We start from the raw sequence: 24,632 nt of genomic DNA on the forward strand, positions 1-24,632 counted from the left end.
TGAAGCTAATTAAAACCAACAATGCCAAGGAGAAAATGGAGCAGTAAAAATTGTTATTGGCTAATTGCAATAGGGATGGGGAAATGGGACTAGGCTTCTAGGAAAGCAGTGCTACTATTCCCATCTGAATTCAGAATCCGACCTTTCCCTCCGATCAATAAATCTATTTTGTCAAGAATCCCGACTCCTCAATTAGTACCAGCCGTACTATTAGTAATTAGACCTGTAGACTCAGTGGTCACTCCTCGCCACCTTCTTCCCCATCTCTCGCTCCTCCTCCAACCATATTATGCTCTTTTCCCCTCAAATTCTGTAACAGAATCTGATTCCAATCTCAACCCAAAAACCTTTTCCTCTTCCCACCTCCAACCCTTGTCCAAAGATTAAATTTTGATACCAATTATCCAATTTCTGTCTGAGGTATTATAACTTTTACGACTATTAAACATAAACATTACCCCACAACCTTATTATTTCCTTACTCCTAGAATCACAGACCAAAATTTTGTCTTCTCCAGCTTTCTTTGATCGGAGAGTCTGTATCTTTATGAAAAGATTGTCTTTTTCTTATCTCTGTCTGTAATCCATTCTACGTGCAAGGAAGACTGGAAAGGTACGACACGTTAAACAATTGCCTAAAGAAAAAGGTTTTCTCTTTCCTTCTCGCCGTTCTCCCCCTTTCACACGCACAAACAGCACGAACGTGTGAACCTCGCAAGTGAACGTGACGGATTCATTCCTTTTAATGCTGTTATTTTTTCTGTTGTTGTCTGCTGTAAATGGGTTTTAGTCTTTTTGCTGGTTGGAATGATTTCTGAAGTTCTGAGGCGGATTTCACTAAGATTTTTTGCTGAGTTTCAGGATCTTGTTTTAGAACTCTTAATGTACTGAATTTAAGATTGGATTTTTGTGAAGTGGGTTTTTCAGAACGTCTTTATACAATTAAACGGTTCATGTATTACAATTTAGTCGTGCTGGGAAATCAAAATTTCTTGTTGCTAATAGTTTGTCCGGTTATTGAGATTTTAATCCTAGTGAGGAACGAATATGAATAGCATTTTGTTTTGACTTTGGGAAAATTCTTTTTTTTTTTCCTCCTCTCTGTGATTTATTTAGCATTTCTTTCTTTTACTTTCTTAAATGAAAATTGATGAAAGAAACTACATGTTTATCAGCTCCTGCATGATAAGTTTGTGGCCTTATTGCTGGCTCTGTTGTTTGGTCTGCTAACCATTTTCGATTTTCCTGACGTAATATGGCCGTCTTTTTCTGTCTATTTAATTACTTAACGGTGAATACTCCGACTAAATTATCTCTCTGTTTAGTTGTTTACGGAGGGCTCGAGTTTTTTTAATCATGCTGATTATTTAAATAGGCATAGACTAAGCTTTTGTTTTATTTTGAACCATGATTGATCAGCTATTGTGGAAAGCTACAAATTACCGTACCCACTCCAAAGCGGCATTGATCCTTCTTTGGCCATTTGGTTCAGAAAGTAGAGTCCAATAAAAATCCATTAAGGACCAGTGACAGTAAATTACATTTCGTTGCTGAATTGATGAGAAAGTGAGGCAAACTGAACTCATGATAGACTTCAGCCATGGGGTCCTTGAACATGGAGAAGAGATGGGTTTTTCCTCTTGCAATCAGTTCACTGGTATGCCTTTTCCTTATTGCAACCTCGTTCAATATGGGGATGGTTTCATCATTGCAAAGCATCAACTCAATCTTCTCAATGTTCCCCTCTCGTGCAACTGCTAATCAAACGAGCCAATTATTTGTTGAAGCAAAGGTTAACCAATCTCCACCACCTCCAGCTGCTCCACCAGTTCCGCGTTTTGCGTATCTGGTATCAGGATCAAGAGGTGATCTAGAAAAGCTTTGGAGAACTCTCCATGCATTGTATCATCCACGGAATTATTATGTTGTACATTTGGACCTGGAATCCCCTGCAGAGGAGAGGCTGGAGCTTGCTTCCCGGGTTGAGAAAAATCCCATATTTTCTAAGGTTGGGAATGTATTCATGATTAAAAAGGCTAACATGGTTACTTATAGAGGGCCCACCATGGTCTCTAATACGCTTCACGCTTGTGCCATTCTTCTCAAGAGACACAAGGATTGGGATTGGTTTATTAACCTAAGTGCTTCAGACTACCCATTGGTGACTCAAGATGGTTAGTTTTATTGGAAATTCACCAATTGGTATTGAAGTGTTTGTGCTGGAGATTGCTCTTATTGTTCTTCATTTCATTCAAGTCCTTGATTTCTCTATTTTGCCCTTGCAGATCTTCTGCATACCTTTACTGGTTTAAGGCGGGATTTGAATTTCATCGAGCACACTAGCCGATTGGGCTGGAAAGAGTAAGCTCTCTTGGTGCGTTTTTTGTTCGGCTCATGCATCTATCAAGAAATGAATATCAGCACCTAATACCATTCCATTGGGTTGTGTTTCAGGAATCACAGGGCAATGCCGTTGGTCGTGGATCCCGGGCTCTACCAGGACACAAAGTCTGATATATTCTGGGTCCAACCTAAGAGAACTTTGCCCACTTCATTTAAGCTCTTTACTGGTTAGTTTTTTTCAATATGGCAAATTTTATGTGCCGATGTACCATGTCAAGATAAGTGCCCCTCTGCCAAAGAAGTGGTCCTGAAAGCCAAACCTAGCCTCTTACCATGCCCAAATTGTATTTTCCTATAGACCGTCCAATTCAATCATTGCTTTTCCTCCGCTTGGATAATTGTCTTTCTCCATATTCTGATATCTTCTTTCCTCTGCATAGTTCCTTTCTCAGCCATACAGCATATTGAGTTAGCTTGTATCCCTGATGGGTAGTTCAGTTGCTTATTGCATATGTCTTTCTCTTACTGGGAAATTAGGCTGATATCTTTTCCAACTTTTCTGCAGACCACCCTGCTTTTCTTATTTCCTATCAATGTTATCTCTCTCTTTACAACCTTCTTTCAATTTTATCCTTGCAGTATCTGTCTACAGTGTTTTGTGTATTGAAATTGCTGATTGCAGTAACTCGTAAAAGAGTTCTGAAGGACATGTAGGCAAATACACAAAACAAAACTTATTGCAAATTGTGCTCTGTCGGAACTTTTGTTGTAATAATCTTTTTTCTGAAACATGGAACGGAAACTGTTGGTGAGGTTGAGGTTTTAGGATTGAAACGTTTCTCTCTAGAGATTTTACCTATTTTTATCATTTTCTAAGAGCTGTGGCCTAGCTTTACACATATTCCCTCTTTTACAGGTTCTGCATGGATGATCCTGTCGCGTGCTTTTGTGGAGTACTGCGTCTGGGGTTGGGATAACCTTCCTAGAACTCTACTTATGTACTATACAAATTTTGTGTCCTCTCCTGAGGGCTATTTTCAGACAGTTGTTTGCAATGCCCCAGAATTTGTACCCACTATTGTCAACCATGACATGCACTACATAGCTTGGGATAATCCCCCAAAACAGCATCCGAAAACCCTCCACCTGAATGACACAGCTCCAATGATTGCAAGCGGTGCTCCATTTGCTCGTAAGTTCAGGGCAAATGATCCTGTATTAGATAAACTTGATAACGAGTTCCTCGGTCGCAAAAATGGTAGCTTCACACCCGGTGGCTGGTGCCGCGGTAAACCTCGTTGCTCGAAGGTTGGAAATCCTGCGAAGCTGAAACCAGGCCCTGGTGCTGAACGCCTGCGCGGTCTAGTAGATAATATAGTTTTGTCCCCAAGATTTAGCGAGAATCAGTGTAAGTAGATTATAGTGTATCATTCTTGCTTGCAGATTAAAAAGGGCAAGCTAAATTTACTTCCATAAGCCCCAACGATTCTTTGTTGGAAGCTGGAGTATTATATCAATGACACTGCACAGTTAACATCATTTTTCTTGATCGTAAAAACGCAGCTTTCTCGACTGCAATGGTAATAATACCTGCTTCTGGCATCACCGTACATGTTCCTAGTCCGTTTATGCGAGGATTTGGATCTGTATTCGTGGTCACTTGTTGAAAACAATTACATCCGCGTCATTTTTTGACGATTTCTTGTTGGCAAACAGTTGACGAACGGAGTAAATTGATTAAGACACTAAAAAAACAAGAAGGGCGTTGAAGAAAGGGCCAGTCTACAGATCAGCCGACGCAAAACTTTATCAACAACAAAAGTCGCTCGGCCACTCAGCCGACGCAATCTTTATATAGTATTGATGACTAGGGTTCTGAATGAATCTAGACCAATTTTGGCATAATTAAGTAGAACTCATATTAATTTATTAATTAATGGTATCAAGTTTAAACTCGAGAGATTCTTAATGTAAAATTCAAATTCAAATTCAAATTCAAATTCGAGTCCAATAAGTTAGAGTTCGAGCCAAATCAAGCTCAAAAATTTAAAAATAAAAATTGTTGAGAAAAAGAAGGAGCCGAACTTCACACTAGTTACGCTGTTTGTTACCACCAAAGACTAAAGTCTCGGTGGCGTGGGAGATCAAATGTTCAAAATTTGCATTCTATCACTTGTTAATGTATGTGACCTCTCTAAATCTATACGAGTGTGTAGTGCATCCGTCTGATTCGATGGTGATTCAGTTTTCGTTGATTCTCTAATGAGCTCAGCGTAGAAGTAGAATAGATGGTACCGAATGATATTAAAAAAAAAAAAAAACACTTTTAAACTCATTTTCTATTAACTTTTTATACTTTCCAGTTGTCGGTGGGGATTGGATGGACATAATAAGCGGACACGGTACTCGCATCTGCATACTGGTGGCCTCTTTGCCCTTACAATCACCTGAAAAGAAGTCACCCACCAGAAAGAATGTCACGTTTCTAGAAGTTCGAGTCAGTAATATAACCCTACATTCATTCTCATGGAAAGATGCTTTTCTCACATGTGATATACCAGTAACAAGGCAAATTCTAGAATAGGGTATACCACACTGTGATAAACCACATCTTAAAAATAATAAAAACAAAAAACTTATGACACACACAAATGTGATATATGTATATCACATTGTAATAGATGACACCGATCAAACATTTAATTTGTCCTGGTTTACCCGGATTCCATGGATGTAAGTTACCAATTGCCATCTCTTAGTTGACGACGTGGACACCGCAAATTTTCTGTCTCACCAGAAAATTTTCTAACTAGCGTGAGGACCCCCCCACCCCAAAAAAAAAAAAAAAAAAAAAAAAAACCTCGCATACTTATCTCTCAAGAGTGTCGCCATCACTATCGTGAATCAATTATTCAGTTCAATTCAAATTTTATTTTCCTTTGGCTGTTCTTCTTCAAGTTCTGGTACATTCGATACATTTTAATTTCTTGTGTCAAAGCACTGGCTTCACTAACTGTAATAACCAACATCTTTTGGGTCGCTAATGCCACGCAACTGTGGCAGATCAAATTTGACCAATCAAAAGTTAGTTTGTCTTTGGCTATGGCCGAAGAGCTGCTAAAAGAGGTTCGGAATTATAAACCCATTTCCATCTTTAGGAACCTCCTTTACCACTTCCCCTCTTTATTTGACCCAGATAACGGCGTACATCAAGCCACCAATCCTCCCATTCCAAACATACACACCTGAATGATTGAGACAAAAGAAGTTCAGAATTTAAACCAAAATCACCATCCAATGCATCAAATTGTTCCTCTTGGTATAGCAATTATAAGATCAGAACAAATTTCACATAGAATGTCGAGATTCGACAGTCCTTTCTTCTTCACATCTTGGAGGAGGAAGTTGGGAGAGAAATGGGGAGACTCTTTACTTCAGATTGGAAGGGAGATGGGAGCGGGGAGAGGGCTGGAGTACCAAAGCCATGGAGGTAAATAATAATAGTAGGTCATTGCCTGTGTAAAGGTATTTTAGGTTTATAGAGTGAAATTGTTCTGACCACAGGATTATTGCTCTGAGTCGCTACTGCCATCCATTGAGTCAATATCATAATACATATATAGTATATTCTATATCAATGATTGCAATTCTAAAAATTACAAGAATATACATAGAAAAATCAGCGTTTTATCTTCCTTTCGGGCTCCTCTTTCTATTTCTTATCTACAGTACACTTGAACAATGACGAATCTCAGTGCTCCGGTTAACCATCCGCTATTCTACTAAAAGGCAAAAATTTGTTTTGCAGGCTGCTGTTGATGTTCCTAGTGACTTCAACCTTCAGTGAAGCAGGCCTCGATAAAATGCTCCTTGGGTATAAGCTACTCTTTTAATCTGTGTTTCCGCTGATGCTGTATTCCATTTTCTCTCTCTTTTTTTTTTTTTGGAATTAATTCTTAAGACTTAGCTCAAACCATCTCCAACAACTTGATATTTCCCGTGGAGTTAGCAGCAACTAAGGTGGAGGATGACTGACCACGCCAACACACAGAGGAGATAAACTGTGCACTGTCGTCCACTTCATCACCCGAAAGCGGATCCGTGATGTTAAATTTATATGACAACGCAGGCATGGGAAGAGCTTTGTGGTATACAAAAACCTGCAACCAGAAAACCAAAGACAAAACTACATTTACCAATCACTGAACAGGTGATCATTCACTGCTGTACCATATAACATACGAGTAAATTGGCTTAAAAGATTTTGTGAGGGACAGGAGGAATATGACAGAACAAACATGGGATGTAACAAACGACGGTAACTCCACCGCAGTAATTCGACCTTTCGTAATCATCACATAGAGCTGTGAAGGGGGAAGTGCCGGCAACAGATGTGAACTCAAACTGACTTTTCAGGAACAAAGTAAATGTGAACCGACCCTTCCAAGACCAGAAAAGGTAATTATGACTAGACATTCTTGAGGCATTTAGTAGCATACAAAGCAGAGAAACTTTCAGTGCAATGCAGAGTTTAAGGAAGAAAAACCAAGGACAATCATACATAACTACAGCAGAAATCAAAATTAGATCGTGTAAATTGCTGTGCAAAGCATGGGATACCTCATTTGTCTCTGATCCCGTTGCAATGTAACCATCAGATACAGATAGGCCAACAAAGTTCTGCAACAAAGATGTATCCACATTAAGGATGAAAACCATAGATGTTTCTATAAGCAGAATTTGGGTTTTACCTCAACTTAATGATCAAGATGCATATGCAACAAAATGAATCAATGAATATGAAAAACTAGAGGGAGAACAGAAGGAGAGGGGGGGGGGTGTGTGTTAGGAGGCTAGGAGCAATGCATATGCACATTCTTCCTCTCTTTTCTAACAACCTTATTTTCTTTGCTTATTTTTTAATAATTTCATTCCAAATAACATCAATTGCTGATAAAGACCACTCCCAAAACCTCATCCAGACTTTATTTTCTCAATATAGTTGGAAAAGAAGATACTGAATACAAAAGCTATATGTATTTTGCCTCTCACAATGAACTAATCATCTCAACAGGCCTTGGAAGGTATAATGAAAAAGAACTTGTATGCATTATAGTAATTCCACTGCTTAGATGAGATGAAAATTGAAAGAACTGAAAAGAATGTCCCGTTTGTAACCCTAATGCCCAGTTTGGGAGATGAGATTTGAGCGGAAAAGAAACGAAGGGAAGAGAAAGGTAGCTATTTCCCACGTTTGAGAGTTTTAGCGAAACAGAAAGGAAAAGAACCCAGCTGATTTGGAAGGAAGAAGATCTGCTACAGTTAAAAAAAATTTTCCATCCCAAATCGGCCAGAAAGCAAAGGAAAGCTACGGAAAGGCTACAAAAAAATTTTTAAATTGCCCATTCTATCCTTGAGAAGCTATTGAATGGAATATTTATTGACCAATGCGTCCAAAATCATCTCCTTTCTTTTGTAAACTCCCAAACAACATTAAAATCTCCTCTCTTCTTTTCTTATCGTTTCTTTTCTCTCATAACTTAACCTTTCTCTTCTTTTCTTTTCTATCCTGAACTCCCAAACTAGCTTTAAATAAAGATCAATTATCAATGATAGCAAAACTAAATTTGTTAACACATTTGCCTGACCTTATCATACTTTATACCATACAATTTTAGTTATATATCAATTTCAATGAGAATACCAAATGAATTGAAATGATATAGCAGACACTAAGTCATGATATTTCTGTAGGGCCACTTTACTAAACAAAATGGAAAAACTCAATACAAAGACAGCATAGTGGTATTCAATCATCAGAATTAACCTCTTTAACTGTCCCCAACTTGCTCAACGTCCTGACTAAAAGACCAAGCTACAATTTCTAAAATGATACACAATATCAAGCAATAAAACAAAAAGCTCTACCTTCACATTCAAGTGCCCAGTGAATGACTGAAGGGGACAATCAAGAACCCGAGCTGTGCACATTGACAAGTCCCAGAGCTTCAATGTGTTATCTGTAGATGCAGACACAAGTGTTGTCGAATCTATGAACTTAACATAGCTCACAGTCTTGTTGTGTCCAATCAACGTGCAGAGAGGCATCTTAGAATTGCGTAGATCATAATAGTATATCTTATGGTCTGCTGATCCAAATGCAAGGCGACGACTGGATTCAAATGGAAACTGAACACAACAGACATTTGCCTTTGTCTTAATGGTACCGATGCTTACTCCCTGCAGTAGCAACCCATGTAAGAAAAACAACTTATTACACATCAAGAACCCAACCTATACAGCAATAACAATTAGATGACTGTAGTACGTTTAGTTTCAAAGCTGACATCCACCAAGTGCAAAAATAGAATTGCCTGATTGATATTCCAGAGCTTAACAGAACCATCATCACTCCCGCTAGCCAGCAATGTTGGATCAGCTACTGAGTAGTCAACGGACCAGACACGGCTCTCATGCTCGCTCATTTCCATAAAGATTTGACTTCTTGTAACGTCCCATACCTGAAAATATCTCAAGGAGACGAGCCAATTTTTAATTTTTTCTTATTCTTAAAAAAAAAAAAAGAGTGGACAGGAGTTCAAGTCTCTTGATTTACCTGAACCACACCTTCAAAGTTACTGGAAGCAATCTGGCTCTTAATATACCCATTCCAACATATACTGCTTAGCTTTGATCTGCTAGCCATTTCAACAACAGGATAATGGATATCACGGTCTTTGTTTAGAATCGAATTATATTCAAAGACTTTGATCTTCTTATTCACACCAGCAGTTGCAAAAAACTCTCCATCACGATCAAAACTCAGGGAGCATACAAGGTTGGAAGAATTTAAAAGATCTCCCTGCTTCAAGTCTGCCTTCACCTTTAACTTGCTAAATGACAAATACTTGCACAGACCCTCAAGAAATGAATTTATCCATCCACTTTGTCTATCCTCATTATATTGTTCTTTTGATGACAACTTACTGAGAGAACTTCTTTCAGTCACTACAACTGATCCTCTTGCATCGCTACTAATTGGAGAACTTCTGGCATATACTTTTCCAGATGGTTTGAGAGCCCGCCGCCTAGTTAAAAAGTAAGCTGACTCCAATTTTCTAAAGTTTTTCATGAGTCGGGAACTTTTAGAAAGAATAGTTGCTTGGTTTTCTGGAACAGGATCATCAAGTTCCTCCGCATTATGGGTATAAAGCCCAGGCCTGCATCGTTTTCTCGACCCTGAGCTACCAGAATCACCCTCATCTACTGTATTGGATGAAGGGGGCCCTGAAGCTGAATCCTTCGCCAGGTCTATGCTTATGCCTCCTTTTATCCTAAGGGCAGTTTGCAATTTTGTGACTTCTTCTATATCAGAAGTCAAAAAGGACACCATTTCATGCAAGTGATCTGCTGCATCCTGTTTCCTTTGCTTTAATAGTAACAAAAATTCCAGCAACAGCTCTTGTTCATCTATTTTTTCTCGAAGTTCTATTGCTGCCTCACGCTCCTCAATGTTGTCTCTTGGTTCATTTAGAAATTCGCTTTGCAACAACGCCCTGCATCATGTGATTGAGTATGGAAACGAGACAAATAACCAATTATTGAAAGCATAAAATGTTGGGGAGAACCCATCCAAAGGCACAAAGACAACCAAGGGATGTACTTTGCAATAAAAGCCAGGAGAGGTAGCATCTCAAGTCTTGAGGGTAGCCTTAAAATCTTAGTTACTAGCGTAGAAATAGCCTGAGACTAAGTGGTAACAGTAGTGCTCATGCACTTCTGAATTACAAGCTTAAGCATCAGTCAGACCATAAATTTATGCTAGTGGCCTGTCCCTCTCCTTTCTCTAAATCTTTTGGCAATGTCTGAGGACTAATACACATCCAAAGCAGCAAAATGCAACAGAAGGAAAGAACAAACTACTGCAAGACATCACAAAAATTTTAGTGAGAGATTAAAGTACGTTTCAAGTCCAGAAGCCATAATTGGCTTCACACTCTTCCAGGAAACCCAATATGACATGTACTAGGGTTTCTGAAAAAGCAGATTTTTGTATGACGAGTCCATTAGCACTATAGAACACAACATACTAAGAGTATCCATATATATCCTTTTTAGAAGTTGGCTATTATGGCGGATTACTTCAACCAGCAGAGAACAAAAACATCTTTGGAACAGGTGAAGTTGAAATGGTAAAAGTGCAGTAAATCCCACCCCATTTTTGGCCGACTACTTGGCTCAGGATGCAGCAACCATAGGCAAAATGATGCTTCTTTAGGCCACTTCAAAAGCAACTGAGGAGGGAGAACACGATGTCTCAGACTAGACATAGTTGCGCCTTTCTCTTCCACCGAGCTAAATGTGCAGAACAACTGTTCATCAGCAAAATATTTATCAGAGAGGAAAGAGGTAAAACACAAGCTTATTTATTATTCGATACAACACTGAACTGAGGAGACCATGATTTACAGTAAGTTGTCATTTCAGGATCTCGGTAACTGATACTAACCTCAAAGAGAAGAACCCCCAGTCGATAAATGTCTGAAGCACTGGAACTGGGGCCACCAGAAACTTCTTCTGGACTACTGTACCAATTGGTTTCCATCAACAATATATGTTTCATTGGGAAGGAATGCTTCCTTTCTTCCGTCTGGTCATCATTTGGTGCAACCTCAGCCTGTCCGGCGCTTGACCTAATGCAACTTGTTTCAGATACTATTCGAGATGCATTTAGGGGATTCATCTCAAGTTGCAAGCTTTCAGTAGCTAGCTGACTTCCTCGTTGGGGCAAGTCTGAAGGCAAAGGCGAAGACGCACCTTTAAACTCAGCCGTCTGGCTGTTTGTTCCTTCCTCAAACGAATCTGAACCCGAATCCGAGCAAGAAGCAGATTCAATGAAAGACACACGGTTAAGTGAGGACATGACAAAGCATGAGGGCCGCACATTATGGAGGATTATTCCCTGAGAATGAGCCAGGTTAACTATATCTACAATTTGAGTAAATATGTGTAAGCATTCAAGAGCATCAACAGTTCTTTCTGGGTTGTCCAACCACTGTCTCAGACTGATATCATTACATTCTATGGCACGAACAACTGGGTCCAGAGCTACTCCCTCCTCGAAGCCCCCAGTATAGGTTTTAAACTGGTTAGTTATATGAGGTAGCACAATTCTCTCCCTCACTTTTCTTCCTGGTCTAAACCCAAACTCAGACGACGTATCTCCTGAGGACCTGATAGTGTTGGCACGAACAAGTCGAAGATTCCCCTCCAAAACCGAAGAAGAATTTAAACCCCTAGAGCTATCTGACCTCTGCCAGCCAGATTCAGATGAACCTTCCATTAGTCTCCACCTCTACTAGGGTGAAGCCCAAGAAACACAAACCCAAGCCAAAGAAAAGGAAGAAATCTTAGACCTTCAACACATTCTTTGACTTCCACCACAGCCATTTTCGAATCAAAAACACATCTTAACCACAGAAACCACCAAAACCTTTTATTTGCCCTAAACCTCAGTGATCACTTTACCACACCAAAACCTTCCTGCGAACGTTAAGAGATGTAGAAATGAGCATAAAGCACCAAACTTTGAACTTTCCACATTAAAGAAAGTGAAACTCCATCAACAAACAAAACCCGTAGAAGAAAATCCCATAAACGCTATTCAGAAGAAAAAAAGGCTAGAAAGAAAATTTCATACGGCCCAGAAGTAGTGACCATGCAGTATGATTATGCATTCAAAATCTTGTTTATCAACACAACAACATAAGTACATACATACACAGACGTATACATAGAGAGAGAGAGAGAGATGGAGATAAAGCAAGCTACCAGTTTATCACCAAAAGGAAAGTCTGAAAGGTAGAAGCTGCGCGGAGCTTGTTGAGTTTGAGATGAAGCAATAGCAAACGAAAGAACTCGAACCACACACTAGAAACTTTTAACAAAAACAAAACAGGTGTGCTTTTTCCAAAGGAAGCACCACAGCCTCACAAAATACAGAGGTATTTTCCTCTCCAACACTACTGCAAGAGCAAACAAACAAAAACAAAAAGGAAAGAATAAAGAAAAAAGAAGGTGGGAAAAAAAAGGAAACCCACATATGAAATATTTAACACCACCCTCCCGGCAAAAAAAGAGAGAGAGAGAGAGAGAGAGAGAAAATCCTTCCTCACACAAAATTCAGGCCCTGCGGGTTGAGGATGTACTTGACCTATTGCATTGCCATGAAATGTCCGTATTTTCATTAAAATTGTACAGTACTCCCAATATATATATATATATATATATTGAATACTAATAAGTAGTAATAAGCAAGCATAACTAGATTTGGTTGTCCGTTGGTTTATTCTTTGTTTTGGAAATCCTAGGGACCACTTGTTATCTGCAATGCCACTGACTCCTGATTCAGTTTCATCACGTATACGTGGCTGATTCGCATCCTCAAACTCCCTGAAATGGGAAAGGGGGGTAATAGTGTAAATTCACTGAACACTCTTGTGGAATGTGGACCTAGCGTCGTCTGAAATGGATTCTTATTAAAGTAGGAGTAAAATAGAATTACTCCTACTCAAGATGTGAGCAGAGAACAGTCCCAGATGTATCTCCAATTTCCAATGACCGATTCTCACTAAGTCCTCCTGTACTAATAAGTTAAACCATTTGACTGATGAACCCATTTTTTTATTATAAACTAATAGCAGGAGTATACCATAATCATATCTTTTCTCAAACTGAATTAAGTAATTTAACAATCCCATTAAAGCTAATCCCCTCCTGTTCATCACCATTAAAGTTCAAACTGAGAACGAAATTAAGCGGAAACGTCACATCTATTCTAACAATATGTTATTATGCAAACACAGGTATAATCTACTAGTAATTAGAGAGCAAATGATTACATTGAATTGGAAAACGTACTATTAAAAGAAAAAGGAGCAGTGCAACAAACCTTTACACCTGTAAGCCCGTCGTCACGAAGGTTCCTTTTTTGCTTCTTTTGCCTTTGTGAAATCTTAAAAAACTTCCAAACCTAAACAACCGAGTTAATTCTCGGTAACTCAAAAAAAGCGCACAATCGCCTTTTCGTAACTGTTCATAGAAATCGAAACTTTAAGTTTTTTTTTTTCAAAAAAAAAGGAAAAAAAATCTAGGTTTTAGGTTGAAGAAAACTAACCGCAGGTGAAATTATGAGCTCAAAGCACGAACGCTACAGCATTGGAGCTCGTAACCGAGGTTGGAAGTTCAGAGTTCAGACCGTGTAATGCTTCGATTTTTTGTCGTTCAATATTGTATTTACTCTAATATCGTGGAGCTTGTGAAGTTTCTCCTTTGTTTGTTTGTAGCGTGGGATTGTGGTTCGGCGGCCGAGAGAGGCGGAGTGAAGGGCGGCGGAAATGAGCAGCTTTTTTAATATGATTAATATTTGAATGGGGATTGATTATTATTTATTGTTGGTAGATGAGAAATGTGATTACATGGAGATTAATACTACTAAGTAAGACGTGGTCGCAGGAACTGCACGTAGTCTTCTGAGTAATTAATTAGTTTTTTTTTTGGTTGGGGTTTTCAAAATGCTGCTTTCGAAGTTTACCAGATAAGGAAAAGCAAGGAAAAAAACACGAAGCTCTTCTTGGACCTTTCCTTGCTGGTGAAACGCCCGGGGCTAAGAAAATGGTACTAATAAGTATAGATAAATGAGTTTAAAATAAACTATTGGCAAGTAGGTTTGAACTTTGAATAATGAAAGCCATTTGGTTTTAGGATCCGAGTTTGTTAGCATTAGTACTTGTGTCCGGGTTAGCAAATTATATGGGAAAAAAAAAAACTCATTAGATTACGTTTTTCAATCTCTTTTTTTTTAAAAAAAAAAAAAAATTTCAATCATATTTTCTATCTCCCATATTCATAAAAAGTGCTTCAATATTGATTTAATAAACTGATCTACATAATATTATAGAAAATATCAACTTGCCAGGAAGTTTAACATAGGATAAGATTGTATACTTCATAGAATCTCAAATGTCATCTTCAAGATGACGATTGCAACGTTCCTTTTTTTTTCGAAAACGACAACTATTGTATAACCTATTAATCCTAAATTACAGGAGAGGAGGAGGCTAAAGAGATTTTGTGTTAAGGATTGGTAGATACACAGACCTTACTAGACGATTGCAACCTTCCAAGGACCAGAAAAATAAAAAATGGGAAACTTTGGTACTTTTATCAAAGATGTGGGTGCGACTTGTAAACTATTGCCCAAAATAGGAAAGGGCATGCTAAAAACAGCTAAAGTTGGAGTTTGGGTCTGATCTTGGCGGGATTCTATGTGTAATTCTTGTGTTGCACTAAGTGGGAGCTTTGCCCTCTGATCAGGTGGTTGATTCTGAACTTGGGATTCAAGCCTGGAACAGTCTAAAGATGCAGTTTTATGGAATACCAGACTGATATTATGGAAGCCATTGTAGATGAAGTGAACAACACTTGCAAATTTGGCAAGAAAAGGCTTTCCTTTTGTCTCAGGTAGCAGATTCAACTTGGCATTGCAGCAAGGACTATCTATTTCAGTTTGTATTACCAGCAGAACTCGATTCAGATTTTGGACCAGCCAAACGAGCAAATTCACCTTTGTGGAAGCTGCATGTTTGCCCCTAATAAGTCTGCTGTATCAATGCATATGCTTCCTGCAATATTCACATCCGAGCATCTTGGAAAATTCTGGGCTACAAGCCATAAAGTTCAATTTAAAACTGACAATCAAGCTCTATAAAAATGGCCGATACTATTCGCATGCAGAGTTTGTTGAGCTACAATAAAATGCTTATGACAGCTTAAGCAGGAGTGAGGGAACTACAACATTTCCTATTTAATTCTTCTACATCTGGCCGGCCAAACAACGGCCCCCAGCCATATTCGTGGAACTACCCCTATACAGCTCCTCCCACTTAGCCAGAATATCTCAATTGTACAACAGAGAGTGGCCTCTTCCCTTCCTTTTTGCAGTATAGTTTGCCTAATAACAACTCATCGGCCAGAAACAAATAGTGAATTAATTGATAACTGGTTTCCATCAGCCTGAGATTTTCGTAATTTTGCCTTGTCCAAGCGTGCTCGTCTTACAGCTTCTTGAACTTGGCGATCATGATCTTTCATCATCTGGTCCATTTTGCCTGATGGTACTATTATCGGTCCTGAATAGTGGATTTTATTGCCCTTTGACCCGTACCCAATCTAAATAGAGAAAGCAAGTAAGTCTTGAGCACATGAATACATCAACATCAAGAACTTTATTTATGAACAGCGCTAACAAATTAGAGGTTCCGCATTTTATGACGATAAAGGATGCGATAGTGGCAATTAAAAACTATCATGTCAGCAGAGTTCTTACCAGAACGGGATCGTTATTGCTGGTTCTTCCATCCTCATTTTGATAAGATCCTGTGACCACTTGATTCTTTTGATCTTGCTTCATTGAGGAATTCGATGTCTCCTTGAAAGATCCGGGAAATCTTGCAATAAGTTTGGGAACTTCCTGCTGAGAAGGACCAGACTTCTCACTGCGTTCCTCAGAGAGCACACTCCTCCTTGCAGCAACTAAACCAGACATTGCAGACAAGTCAGCTCCATTTGAAATCTTTGGAGCATCTTCCATATTCTTTCCAGCTTTTGCCCAGGCAGCCCGGTGTACCAGTGGGCCAGAATGGGAACCCCTCTTATGGAGATTGCCCTGGGGATCATTGCTTGCTTCATCAACAGCCTGGGATGGTCTAGGTGGGTCAATAGGAAAACCAGAAGCAACTTCTTCCTGATGAGAGTTGAACATCTCGCTTCTGCTCTTGGAATTGGACTGACCTTGTCTTTTCTGGGTTCAGAAATTCACCACATAAATTTTGGGCTTGCCCTTACAGAAAATGCAGGAGGTCCTCCTTTAAAAACATTACAACAGTTGTTACCTGCATTGAAAGGACTAATTCAGCATTGGCATCAGGTGCTGGAACAGCACGAGATTCTCTTGTCCCTTTCCGTTCTTGATCATACCTGTGACCCTTGCTTCCTGCTGCCGCATGTCTGTATACAACATAAAACAAAGTTAGCTACTGAGTCACCACTTTCACCATTTAGAAATTTGTTAAAGCATAAACAAGACAGCATGGCACTTTGTGCTAATAAAAACTCAAAATTCAGCATTGATATTAATAACATAAAAATACAATATTAATTGATCTTAATCGTTCAATTTACCTTCTAGCTTCTTCATCCCGAACTTTCGCATCAAACTCTTTACTGGGAGGATACTTTGGCAAGCTCGAAGGATCACAAGGAAGTGGTTTTGTTATGAAGAACTGCAAAACCAAATTAGACAGGTTAAGCAAAAATTTCAACAATTAAAGATTTGGAAATTTCTTTGACAAGTCATTATAAGCTAATGAATTGGTGATGGAATTGTTGATGCAAGTCCATGAAATCTATCATAACTATGACTGATGGAATGGGTACACAGTATAATGAAGTAATATCATGGATTCCATTGGACGCATTCAGTGAATTACATATAAAAATGCATAACATGGTTCATAACAGTAAGTTATGATACTAAATTTCATCCAATGGATAGGATTGAGAAACGAGAAATAGAATTTATTGGAATAGTAGATAGCCAAGCCTTCAGTGGGCCTTTTTTTTTTTTGGAGAAAATACGTAGATGTGCTGTTTTTTTTTAACCAAAACTTGCAAAAACATGAGCAGAGATGGAGATCATATGCAAATAATCAACACACTTTCAAACTATAATATGCAAATAACGCCATGTTGCAGGTCTTGCTGTTACTCAATGGTATTATTATTCTACATTGAGCGCTGGCGAGGAATTCTACAAAGCTCCATAACATTTACAGTTAATTCCTATAATCTCCTATTAACCTCCTTTAAGTTGTTAATTAGAAGTTTCTGGTTTTCCCGAGGTCCTTCATTGATCTTCCATGCTCTCTTCTCTTTCAGTCTTTGCTGGAAAGAGAGGGCAACCTTGCATCAATAGTTTGTAAAAAGCTTCATACCTCACTCTGGAGAGCAGAAGATGCAGATCCACGATCAGCAGGATCTATAGATAGTAGAACCTCCATTAAAGCTAATGCTGGTGCAGGAAAGTCTTTAAATGTATCTGCAACACAACGTTTATAAGGTTGCTGGGGCTTAAAAATAGTTGCATGAGGTAACCTCGACTTTCTCCAGTACTCCTCAGAGGGTGAACCGCAAAGCTTGAAGATTTTGTGTAACTGCTCAACCTACAAGGATTTAAGCAAATATCTGTTCAAATATGCCCAGGAGGGGCCAAGGCAAAAACCATAAGACGAAAACACAAGTTAAAAGGTTAAAAATACAAAATTTCATGACTAACTATTGTCAATTTCACTAACAGATTGGTTCAAGAGAGCAACTTGTCATTTGGTTTTCTCATAAAGCTTCTTTTATATGAGAATATAAACATTCCACCTTTCTTTTTTTCTTGTTTTGCAGTGAGGGAGAGAGAACCAATGCTCACAAAAGAGAACTCTATACCCTATTTCCAAAGGGGCTTGTTTCATATCTGGATATTGGTCCTATATATTAGGCATAAGCAGAATAACAAATTAACATACCTCTGTTCGTCCGGGCATGATAGGCTTGCCAGCATAAAGTTCAGCAAGAATACAACCGGTACTCCACAAATCCACAGCAGAGCCATAATAAGTAGCCCCAAGTAGAAGTTCAGGTGGCCGGTACCAGAGAGTCACAACACGGCTTGTCAAGGGCTGGCTCTGATGAGGATCAAAGAAACTTGCCAGACCAAAGTCAGCTATTTTCAGTATGCCATTATTGTCAATTAAAAGATTGGAACCCTTTATATCTCGATGCAGAACACCATGCCTGTGACAGTGATCGAGCCCACGTAGAAGCTGCTGCATGTAACACTTAACCTAAAAATATATAAACCAGACACTATATTATCCCAAGCATCCAAGTGGAGCAAATAGAATAATGTGCAGTTTTACTCGGGAATTATGATGACCCTTATGTCATTCCCTTGTCTAGTGCTCATATAGCACAGATATGTCTCATTCAGATGTAAAAAGATGCCGTTACTATATCGGAAGATCTGAATAAGAGTAACAATTATTTATCAAAATAGGGGAAAAATAAAATAGCAATGCTACAATATAAGAGAAGATTTTGAGTCACAATTTGAAGCTCAATGTCAATACCTGTGGTTCAGTGAATTTTAGACCTGGGTGTGATGCAAGACCCGCTAGGTCATGCTCCATGTACTCAAAAACAAGGTACAAGCTGCAAGACATCCGGGATGTAACTAGACCTTCCAACTTGATTATATTAGGATGATCAAGCCTGCGAAGAATGTGAATTTCCCTAGCCATGAAACGAACACTCTCAGGCTCCAGATTGTCAAACCTTACCTTCTTCAAAGCCACAATCTTGCCTTGATCAAGATCTCGAGCACGATAAACATTGCTATAAGTTCCCTGGCCAATCTACATAAATAGAAAAACAATCAATATCCAGACTACCAATTAGTATCACTGACTAACACAAAAGAAGAGGGATAGATCCCAATTTTTAAGCTATTCATTTTAGTATATAAAAGGACTGCAGCTTACTCAATTTAGCAAAATTCAGTATCAGTAGATATTTTTCCCTCTTCTATTTCTCTTGTTTCCTTTTGATTGGATAAGTGCAGCAACAGTAGAATCAATAAATGCTTGAACTTAAGGGAAAAATAAAGAGGTAATATCATCTTCACAGAGTAAAGATTATGAGATAATCTGCAGCTTATGTCAGCAAGCATATACACCTAGCAGATGGGCCATTATTTCACTTGTCTTGTACTAAAAGATTAACCAAACTTCCAAAACAATGTTTCCAATAAATTGGCAGACCCTAAGATTTGTGAGCTAAAACTGAAGAAAGACAACTTTTTAATCAAAGGTACAGTCAAAAGGTAAGAATCTTAAAGCTTGCCAATGGCAAATATCAAAAAGGAATGATCTACTACATTTCAGCCTTCTTTTTTACGTTTATCTTTCTGTCATTAGTCAGTCACTTCTTTCCTTCAGTTTCTTAATTTTCTAATGCTGCTCTTTAAGTTCTTACAGCAATTTCACAAAAGACAACTTGATAGAGCACTAACTATAAAGTATGATTTCCATGTCTAAAGTCCAGTAACTATAAATGCCACACACAAGGACCAGGTGAAGTGTTGGAGACAGAACTATGCAAAAAGAAGATAACCTATTTTAATATCGATTGTTCATGCACCTAAGAATGTGTCTTGCCATGGGACACCAAAATAAAATTTAACTCAACAAAATCACAATTCCAGATTCGGTCAAATAAGATATATTAATTCCTAGGGTCAAAATTTGTTAACGAAAAGTAAAAGCTATGTGGCCTAAACTAGACCACAAATATAGTAAAGAACAGAATATAAGAAGAAAGTGAAGTACATATTTGAACAATATCGCATGCTCATTGATGCAGAGAAAGCAATGAATGAATGGGGGTCTTATAGCAAGTAGCCGCCGGAAAAATTAAATGATTCGATGCCAGGGGAGAGCAGATAAATTGTCAGGAACATTATGCACATTCAGCCATTTCAAGAAAATACAAACTATTTGGTCAGCAAAAGCAATTCACAACTGCTATGAGTAGAATTAGCACTTTTTTAAATTGTGAGCATACCAATTTCTCATAGCACCCATCAAAGTCAAATTTTTTATTGCCTGGTAAGTACAAACCTTGGTTTAGGCTAATCACTTCAAAATTTGGAGAATTTTTTGCGAGCTACACCTGTCTAGGAAGCATGAGCATTTTTAAGAGGGCAACGTAGTATAGACACACATCAGACTACTTTGTTCCTTAGTATAAAGGAACAAGGCATGGAAAATGATAAGCTTGTTACCAAGGAGGTCTATTACTCTGTCAGGGTTAAAGCTGGAGATGGGCCATCTGATTCTGAATTTTAAGCGGCTGGATCAATAACCATCTTATTATCTGTTCATATGACGGTGTAAATTACTCTGTTATCAAACTAATAAGTACTCAATCTGATATAGCCAAATTGGATTTTAACTTCCATCAACACTGACTTATAGCAAGCGAAATAACAAATAAAAGACATGCAAAGATTAAATGCAACTGATTTACTCATTTCTCAAACCATATTACTGGATAATCCCAAAACTTGGTGCAACAAAGAAGCGTACTTTATCCAACTTCTCAAAAGAATCAGCACGCCTAGGCACCCATCCTCTGATAGCTTCACCAGCCACAGCAGCTAACCAGGGTGGCCAACCAGCAGCAACCTGCTCCCCTTCTGTAGCTCTTGGCATTCTGCCCACTCCAGGATGGCCAGAGGCTGTAACAATATACTCAGTCTTCTCCCTTTTCCTCTCAATATTCTCACCATGCAACCTGGCTGAACCATTAATTTGCTTGTCAATCAAAACTACCCTCCCTTCATTATTCTCCAGCCGATCTTTCACTCTATACCCATCTTCTCTTCTGGAAGAAACTGCCCTCGGGACTCTCAAATCTGAAGATGTCTTACTGGATAGCCTCTCCCTTGGACTCTCCCTACTATCCTCAATGGCAGAGGGCTTACAGCAGACACACCCCATTTCACTCCCTAAAAATACACAAACCCACAAAAAGAACCTACCTCCCAAATCACATCTTTGCACCAAATACACCAATACCTACCCACATTAACTCCTCTTCTTCCATTGTCTCCTTCAAAATCCAGAATCACCCCAAGAAACCAACTTTGTCGGAAATTTCAACTCAAACTAAGTCTGTCACACGCATCACCGATATTTCTCATAAAACCCAAGTCAGAAACTAACCAAAAAACATGCCATTCGGCTTATATAACATAACAACCATAAAAATCAGTCAATTTTGCAAGAAAACTGAAATGGGCTCAGCTCAAAGTACCTTCAAATTGATATCTGGCGAGTGTAGCTGAAATTAAGTGAAATTGCAATACAGAAAAGGAGTATGGAGAGTTTGGTAAGGGGAAAAGTAAGGGTGGATCTAGGGCAATTGTATTGTGCAGTAGTAACTGGAATGTACAGAGTGAAGGGGGGAGAGAAAACAGATTAGTAGAGTAGTACTGTAGTAATTTGTGAGGGAGTTAAAAAAATTTGTGGTACAAATGTGTGTCTGTTACTGTTATAATAGTGAGAATTTATATATTTCTGACGGCCGAGGCAGCTTTTTATTAAACCTTTCAGGGAAAGGAGAAAGATGAGAGAGAGAGAGAGAGAGAGACGGAGAGAAAGCTAGCAGTAGTCGTGATGGGTTCCATTGGCGACATTCTTCTTCCCAGGTCTCACTACAACCACGCGCAGCGTTGTGTGTGATTGGTTGTGTTTTATGGCGTGCAGTAATCCATGATTGTACCATAATGCTGGCAGTTATGGTGCTCCTTTTACAATACACTTCCCTTTTTTTTCCCCCAATAATTTCATATGGGAAGGGAAGAAACATCAAGAAAGTTACGCGAAGATAAATTGCAAGTAAAGCTATTAAACGGAACAAGCAACTTGAAAGTTCGATTGAGCTCGATTCGATAAGGCTCGAGTTTGGCTCTTTAATTGTGATAAACGAGTCGAACTCGAAATATATTCGTTTAATTAACAAGTCGAGTAAGTTCGACTCGTCTGTTATCAGAATAGCTCGATTAGACTCGATAATAAAGAGTATATATGTCATTTCATAATTCAAAAGCATAAAAATTGAAAATTGTAGATTCGTGCAAGTTCGGCTCGTTTGTGATAAACAAGTTGAGTTCGAACTCGAACTCGAGTCACATGTCGTATTTGGCGAGTCGAGTCCAAACATTTTTCAAAACTCATCCGCCTAATCAAGCGAGCTCGAGCTTGGCTCGAGTTAAACTTGAGTCGAACCAAGCTCGGTAGGCAAATACTCGGCTCGACTCGACTCGATTAAGAGCACTAATTGCGAGAAAGTAATGTATAGGAAATGAAAGTTACCTTAAAAAGAAAGTGATAATTTATATATATTTTTTTAGCCCTAGCATCTGTCTCCACATCTTTTTCACTCGTAAGCACAAAAAATTAAGAGTTATTGAAAATTAGTGATAATTATATCAAAAGTTAGTAATGACTATTTTGAATGAAAAATTCTATACTAAAAACAAACTACCTCCTTCATTTTGAAAATTTTTACATGTATATTTATCGTTTTAAAAATGTCTGATTTAAAATCAAAGTCGTTCTTTATGAGTGGAGTCATTCTGAATAATGTGTCAAAAATATTTTCTTGCAAAATCAAAAACATGAGGGGTATTGCAGGACTCGTATTGGAAAGTGTAGAAAATGTGATAAATTTTTCTAAATTCCAAAACATGCAAAAAAGAAAAGTAAGCAGACATTAGGAAATCCAGCCATAGGAAAGACGTCAGCTTTGGTTAACGGAGATGTCAAAGTGAGAGTCATCATCACCACCAGTTGTACTTGTATCAAAACAGGAAGGAGAATGGAGAGATAGCAGGAAGAAAGATCTCTCATCGTATGGTCACTTGTTTAGAAGAATGCTCGCTGTTTTGTATACTTAACTGCTGTAAACTCTCTTAGATAGAGACATTTGGCATTTCATAAACTTATGAGCAAATTGGCGGTTTGAAAGGAGAATCACCGGCGGAGTTAATTCTTATGCATGTTTTCTGTATAATTATTAATACTGAAAAAAGAAAAAAGAACGCAGTGGAAAATCACTAGTGAGGTGAATCTCGGAATAAACAATTTCTTCGAGTAATTTAATTAAAAATTAATGGAATGGAATGAAGAAGATTTATTATTAATGGTTTCAACTAAAAATGCCCCGTCTATTCCCTGGCCAGGCATGTGGTTGAACACTGCCGGCAAAATTCACGTCCCCGGGGCCGGACCACTCCACTGGTCGAAGACCAATCAATTGGAATTGATTAGCCAATTTATTATTTGTTGGGCTCCACGTTCTGCGCCGCTGCTCCAGGGCTACCCCAGTTTGGTTGACTTGAGCTCTCTCATCTAGATTTACGACTCAACAAAAAAAAAATTTACACCATTTATGCTGTTTTATCTTGCATCAAATAAAATTCTTTGTTCGGGCGCCGCGGGGGTGGGGGTTGGGGGGGGGGGGGGGAAAGCTTGTAAGATAGTTACTCTGGGTTTAAGGTCCTCAGCCGCACTTCCAGTTATCAATTGACTGGACGGTATTGATTTGTGGACTCCACCTTAGATTGTATTTTGCATTAGGATTTCGATTACCTCTGAGTTTTAATTTAACTTTGTCGTGTTTGTTCCAGTAATTCTGATTGTTAAAAAATAAATAAAATTCTTCACTCTAGTGATTTTTAGCAGTGACAACCAGTCAAAAGATATTCATTTGGAAAGGGTTATTATTTGAAAAATATATATTATTCACAAAACGCATTTTTTCAATCTTTTTTTCTCATATATATATATCACATTATTAGTGATTTGATTTTTTATGTGAGAGTTTTTTTAAATTATGGGAATTGTTTTACGAAACCGAGAGAGAGAGAGAGAGAGAGAGAAAGAACTACGTACAAGGTAGGCAAACGCATGCTGTAGGCGCGTGCATTGAACATTAGTTCGGTCATTGTTTCTGCATGAAGAAGAAAGTAGTCCTACTTTGCTAGTAATAATAGCAGAATAGAAAGGTTGATGCTGTATTTTTATTCTTAGCTTTATTGATATGGACTCATCCCTAAATAGGGTTAATTACATTTACCTCCCTAGAGATTTGTCCAAACGACGAATCAATCCTTAAAGTTTGATAAAATTACAAAATGGTCCACCAAACTCAAAGATCCATAACAAGTAGAGCCTTCCAGTTAGTCAATTAACGTTTGACCACTCATCACCAGGCAAGCCAGAATAAAAATGCAACTGAATTCTTAATTTTGCCCATCAATGTTATATTGTTCCCCTTTTTCTTCCTCTTTCCTTTTTGTTTTTATATTGAAAATCTATCATCACCCCAAAAAGCGTTGGAGACATTGCAAATTTACAATTGCTTCAAACCGGCATTGATACTATCTTTCACCGATAACTCAAAACTGCCAACAAACACCATTTTTTCTTTAGTTTTCAATCAAAATTGGAACAAGAGCGCCCAAAAGATACTACAACTTGCATGGAACAGTTTGTCATATCCATCAATTTGAAAATATACTCCATGAATTGCAATGATTGAACAATTCCAATAGA

General features: G+C 38.4%; 3 protein-coding genes across 6 annotated transcripts; 1 reads left to right on the forward strand and 2 right to left on the reverse strand.

Moving 5' to 3' along the window:
* The first annotated feature begins 114 nt into the window (after positions 1–114).
* LOC113772132 (beta-glucuronosyltransferase GlcAT14B-like) lies at positions 115–3,885 on the forward strand. 2 transcript variants are annotated; one of them, XM_027316690.1, is made up of 6 exons: positions 115–613; positions 1,420–1,657; positions 1,793–2,174; positions 2,286–2,361; positions 2,455–2,570; positions 3,260–3,885. In XM_027316690.1, the coding sequence occupies exons 2-6, from the start codon at positions 1,601–1,603 to the stop codon at positions 3,757–3,759; spliced, it is 1,131 nt and encodes a 376-aa protein (XP_027172491.1). In that variant the 5' UTR covers positions 115–613; positions 1,420–1,600; the 3' UTR covers positions 3,760–3,885. The 2 variants fall into 2 exon arrangements, with proteins under 2 accessions (XP_027172491.1, XP_027172490.1); XM_027316689.1 differs by having other exon boundaries at positions 1,420–2,174.
* A 2,053-nt stretch (positions 3,886–5,938) lies between these two features.
* Positions 5,939–12,478, reverse strand: LOC113769993 (protein SPA1-RELATED 4). Of its 3 annotated transcripts, XM_027314338.1 has the most exons (8): positions 12,175–12,472; positions 10,853–11,886; positions 10,558–10,715; positions 8,960–9,899; positions 8,718–8,864; positions 8,272–8,583; positions 6,964–7,023; positions 5,939–6,503 (listed from the first exon to the last, which is right to left on the reverse strand). In XM_027314338.1, the coding sequence occupies exons 2-8, from the start codon at positions 11,684–11,686 to the stop codon at positions 6,312–6,314; spliced, it is 2,643 nt and encodes an 880-aa protein (XP_027170139.1). In that variant the 5' UTR covers positions 11,687–11,886; positions 12,175–12,472; the 3' UTR covers positions 5,939–6,311. The 3 variants fall into 3 exon arrangements, with proteins under 3 accessions (XP_027170139.1, XP_027170141.1, XP_027170142.1); XM_027314340.1 differs by lacking the exon at positions 12,175–12,472 and having other exon boundaries at positions 10,853–12,142; XM_027314341.1 differs by lacking the exons at positions 5,939–6,503; positions 6,964–7,023 and having other exon boundaries at positions 8,467–8,583; positions 8,672–8,864; positions 12,175–12,478.
* Positions 12,479–15,080: 2,602 nt separating this feature from the next.
* On the reverse strand, positions 15,081–21,707 carry LOC113770185 (probable serine/threonine-protein kinase At1g54610). The gene is made up of 8 exons (XM_027314576.1): positions 20,598–21,707; positions 18,582–18,866; positions 17,979–18,296; positions 17,397–17,624; positions 16,585–16,685; positions 16,296–16,410; positions 15,731–16,204; positions 15,081–15,573 (listed from the first exon to the last, which is right to left on the reverse strand). Exons 1-8 carry the CDS (start codon positions 21,009–21,011, stop codon positions 15,367–15,369), a joined length of 2,142 nt encoding a protein of 713 aa, XP_027170377.1. The 5' UTR covers positions 21,012–21,707; the 3' UTR covers positions 15,081–15,366.
* Positions 21,708–24,632: the final 2,925 nt, after the last annotated feature.

Source organism: Coffea eugenioides, chromosome 5 (genome assembly GCF_003713205.1).
Source record: "Coffea eugenioides isolate CCC68of chromosome 5, Ceug_1.0, whole genome shotgun sequence".
In the NCBI taxonomy this organism is placed as follows: Eukaryota; Viridiplantae; Streptophyta; class Magnoliopsida; order Gentianales; family Rubiaceae; genus Coffea; species Coffea eugenioides.

Excerpts from the sequence above, each read along its gene's own strand:
- LOC113772132 (XM_027316689.1), top strand. The coding sequence starts at position 1,601 with ATGGGGTCCTTGAACATGGAGAAGAGATGGGTTTTTCCTCTTGCAATC. Across the intron at positions 2,175-2,285 it reads CCCATTGGTGACTCAAGATG|ATCTTCTGCATACCTTTACT; the intron begins GTTAGTTTTATT and ends TTGCCCTTGCAG. Across the intron at positions 2,362-2,454 it reads AGCCGATTGGGCTGGAAAGA|GAATCACAGGGCAATGCCGT; the intron begins GTAAGCTCTCTT and ends GTTGTGTTTCAG.
- LOC113769993 (XM_027314338.1), bottom strand. The coding sequence starts at position 11,686 with ATGGAAGGTTCATCTGAATCTGGCTGGCAGAGGTCAGATAGCTCTAGG. Across the intron at positions 9,900-10,557 it reads AGTAGTCGGCCAAAAATGGG|GGCGTTGTTGCAAAGCGAAT; the intron begins GTGGGATTTACT and ends CACATGATGCAG. Across the intron at positions 8,865-8,959 it reads ACTTTGAAGGTGTGGTTCAG|GTATGGGACGTTACAAGAAG; the intron begins GTAAATCAAGAG and ends AGATATTTTCAG.
- LOC113770185 (XM_027314576.1), bottom strand. The coding sequence starts at position 21,011 with ATGGGGTGTGTCTGCTGTAAGCCCTCTGCCATTGAGGATAGTAGGGAG. Across the intron at positions 18,867-20,597 it reads CTTTTGAGAAGTTGGATAAA|ATTGGCCAGGGAACTTATAG; the intron begins GTACGCTTCTTT and ends CTATTTATGTAG. Across the intron at positions 16,411-16,584 it reads CGGGATGAAGAAGCTAGAAG|ACATGCGGCAGCAGGAAGCA; the intron begins GTAAATTGAACG and ends TGTTGTATACAG.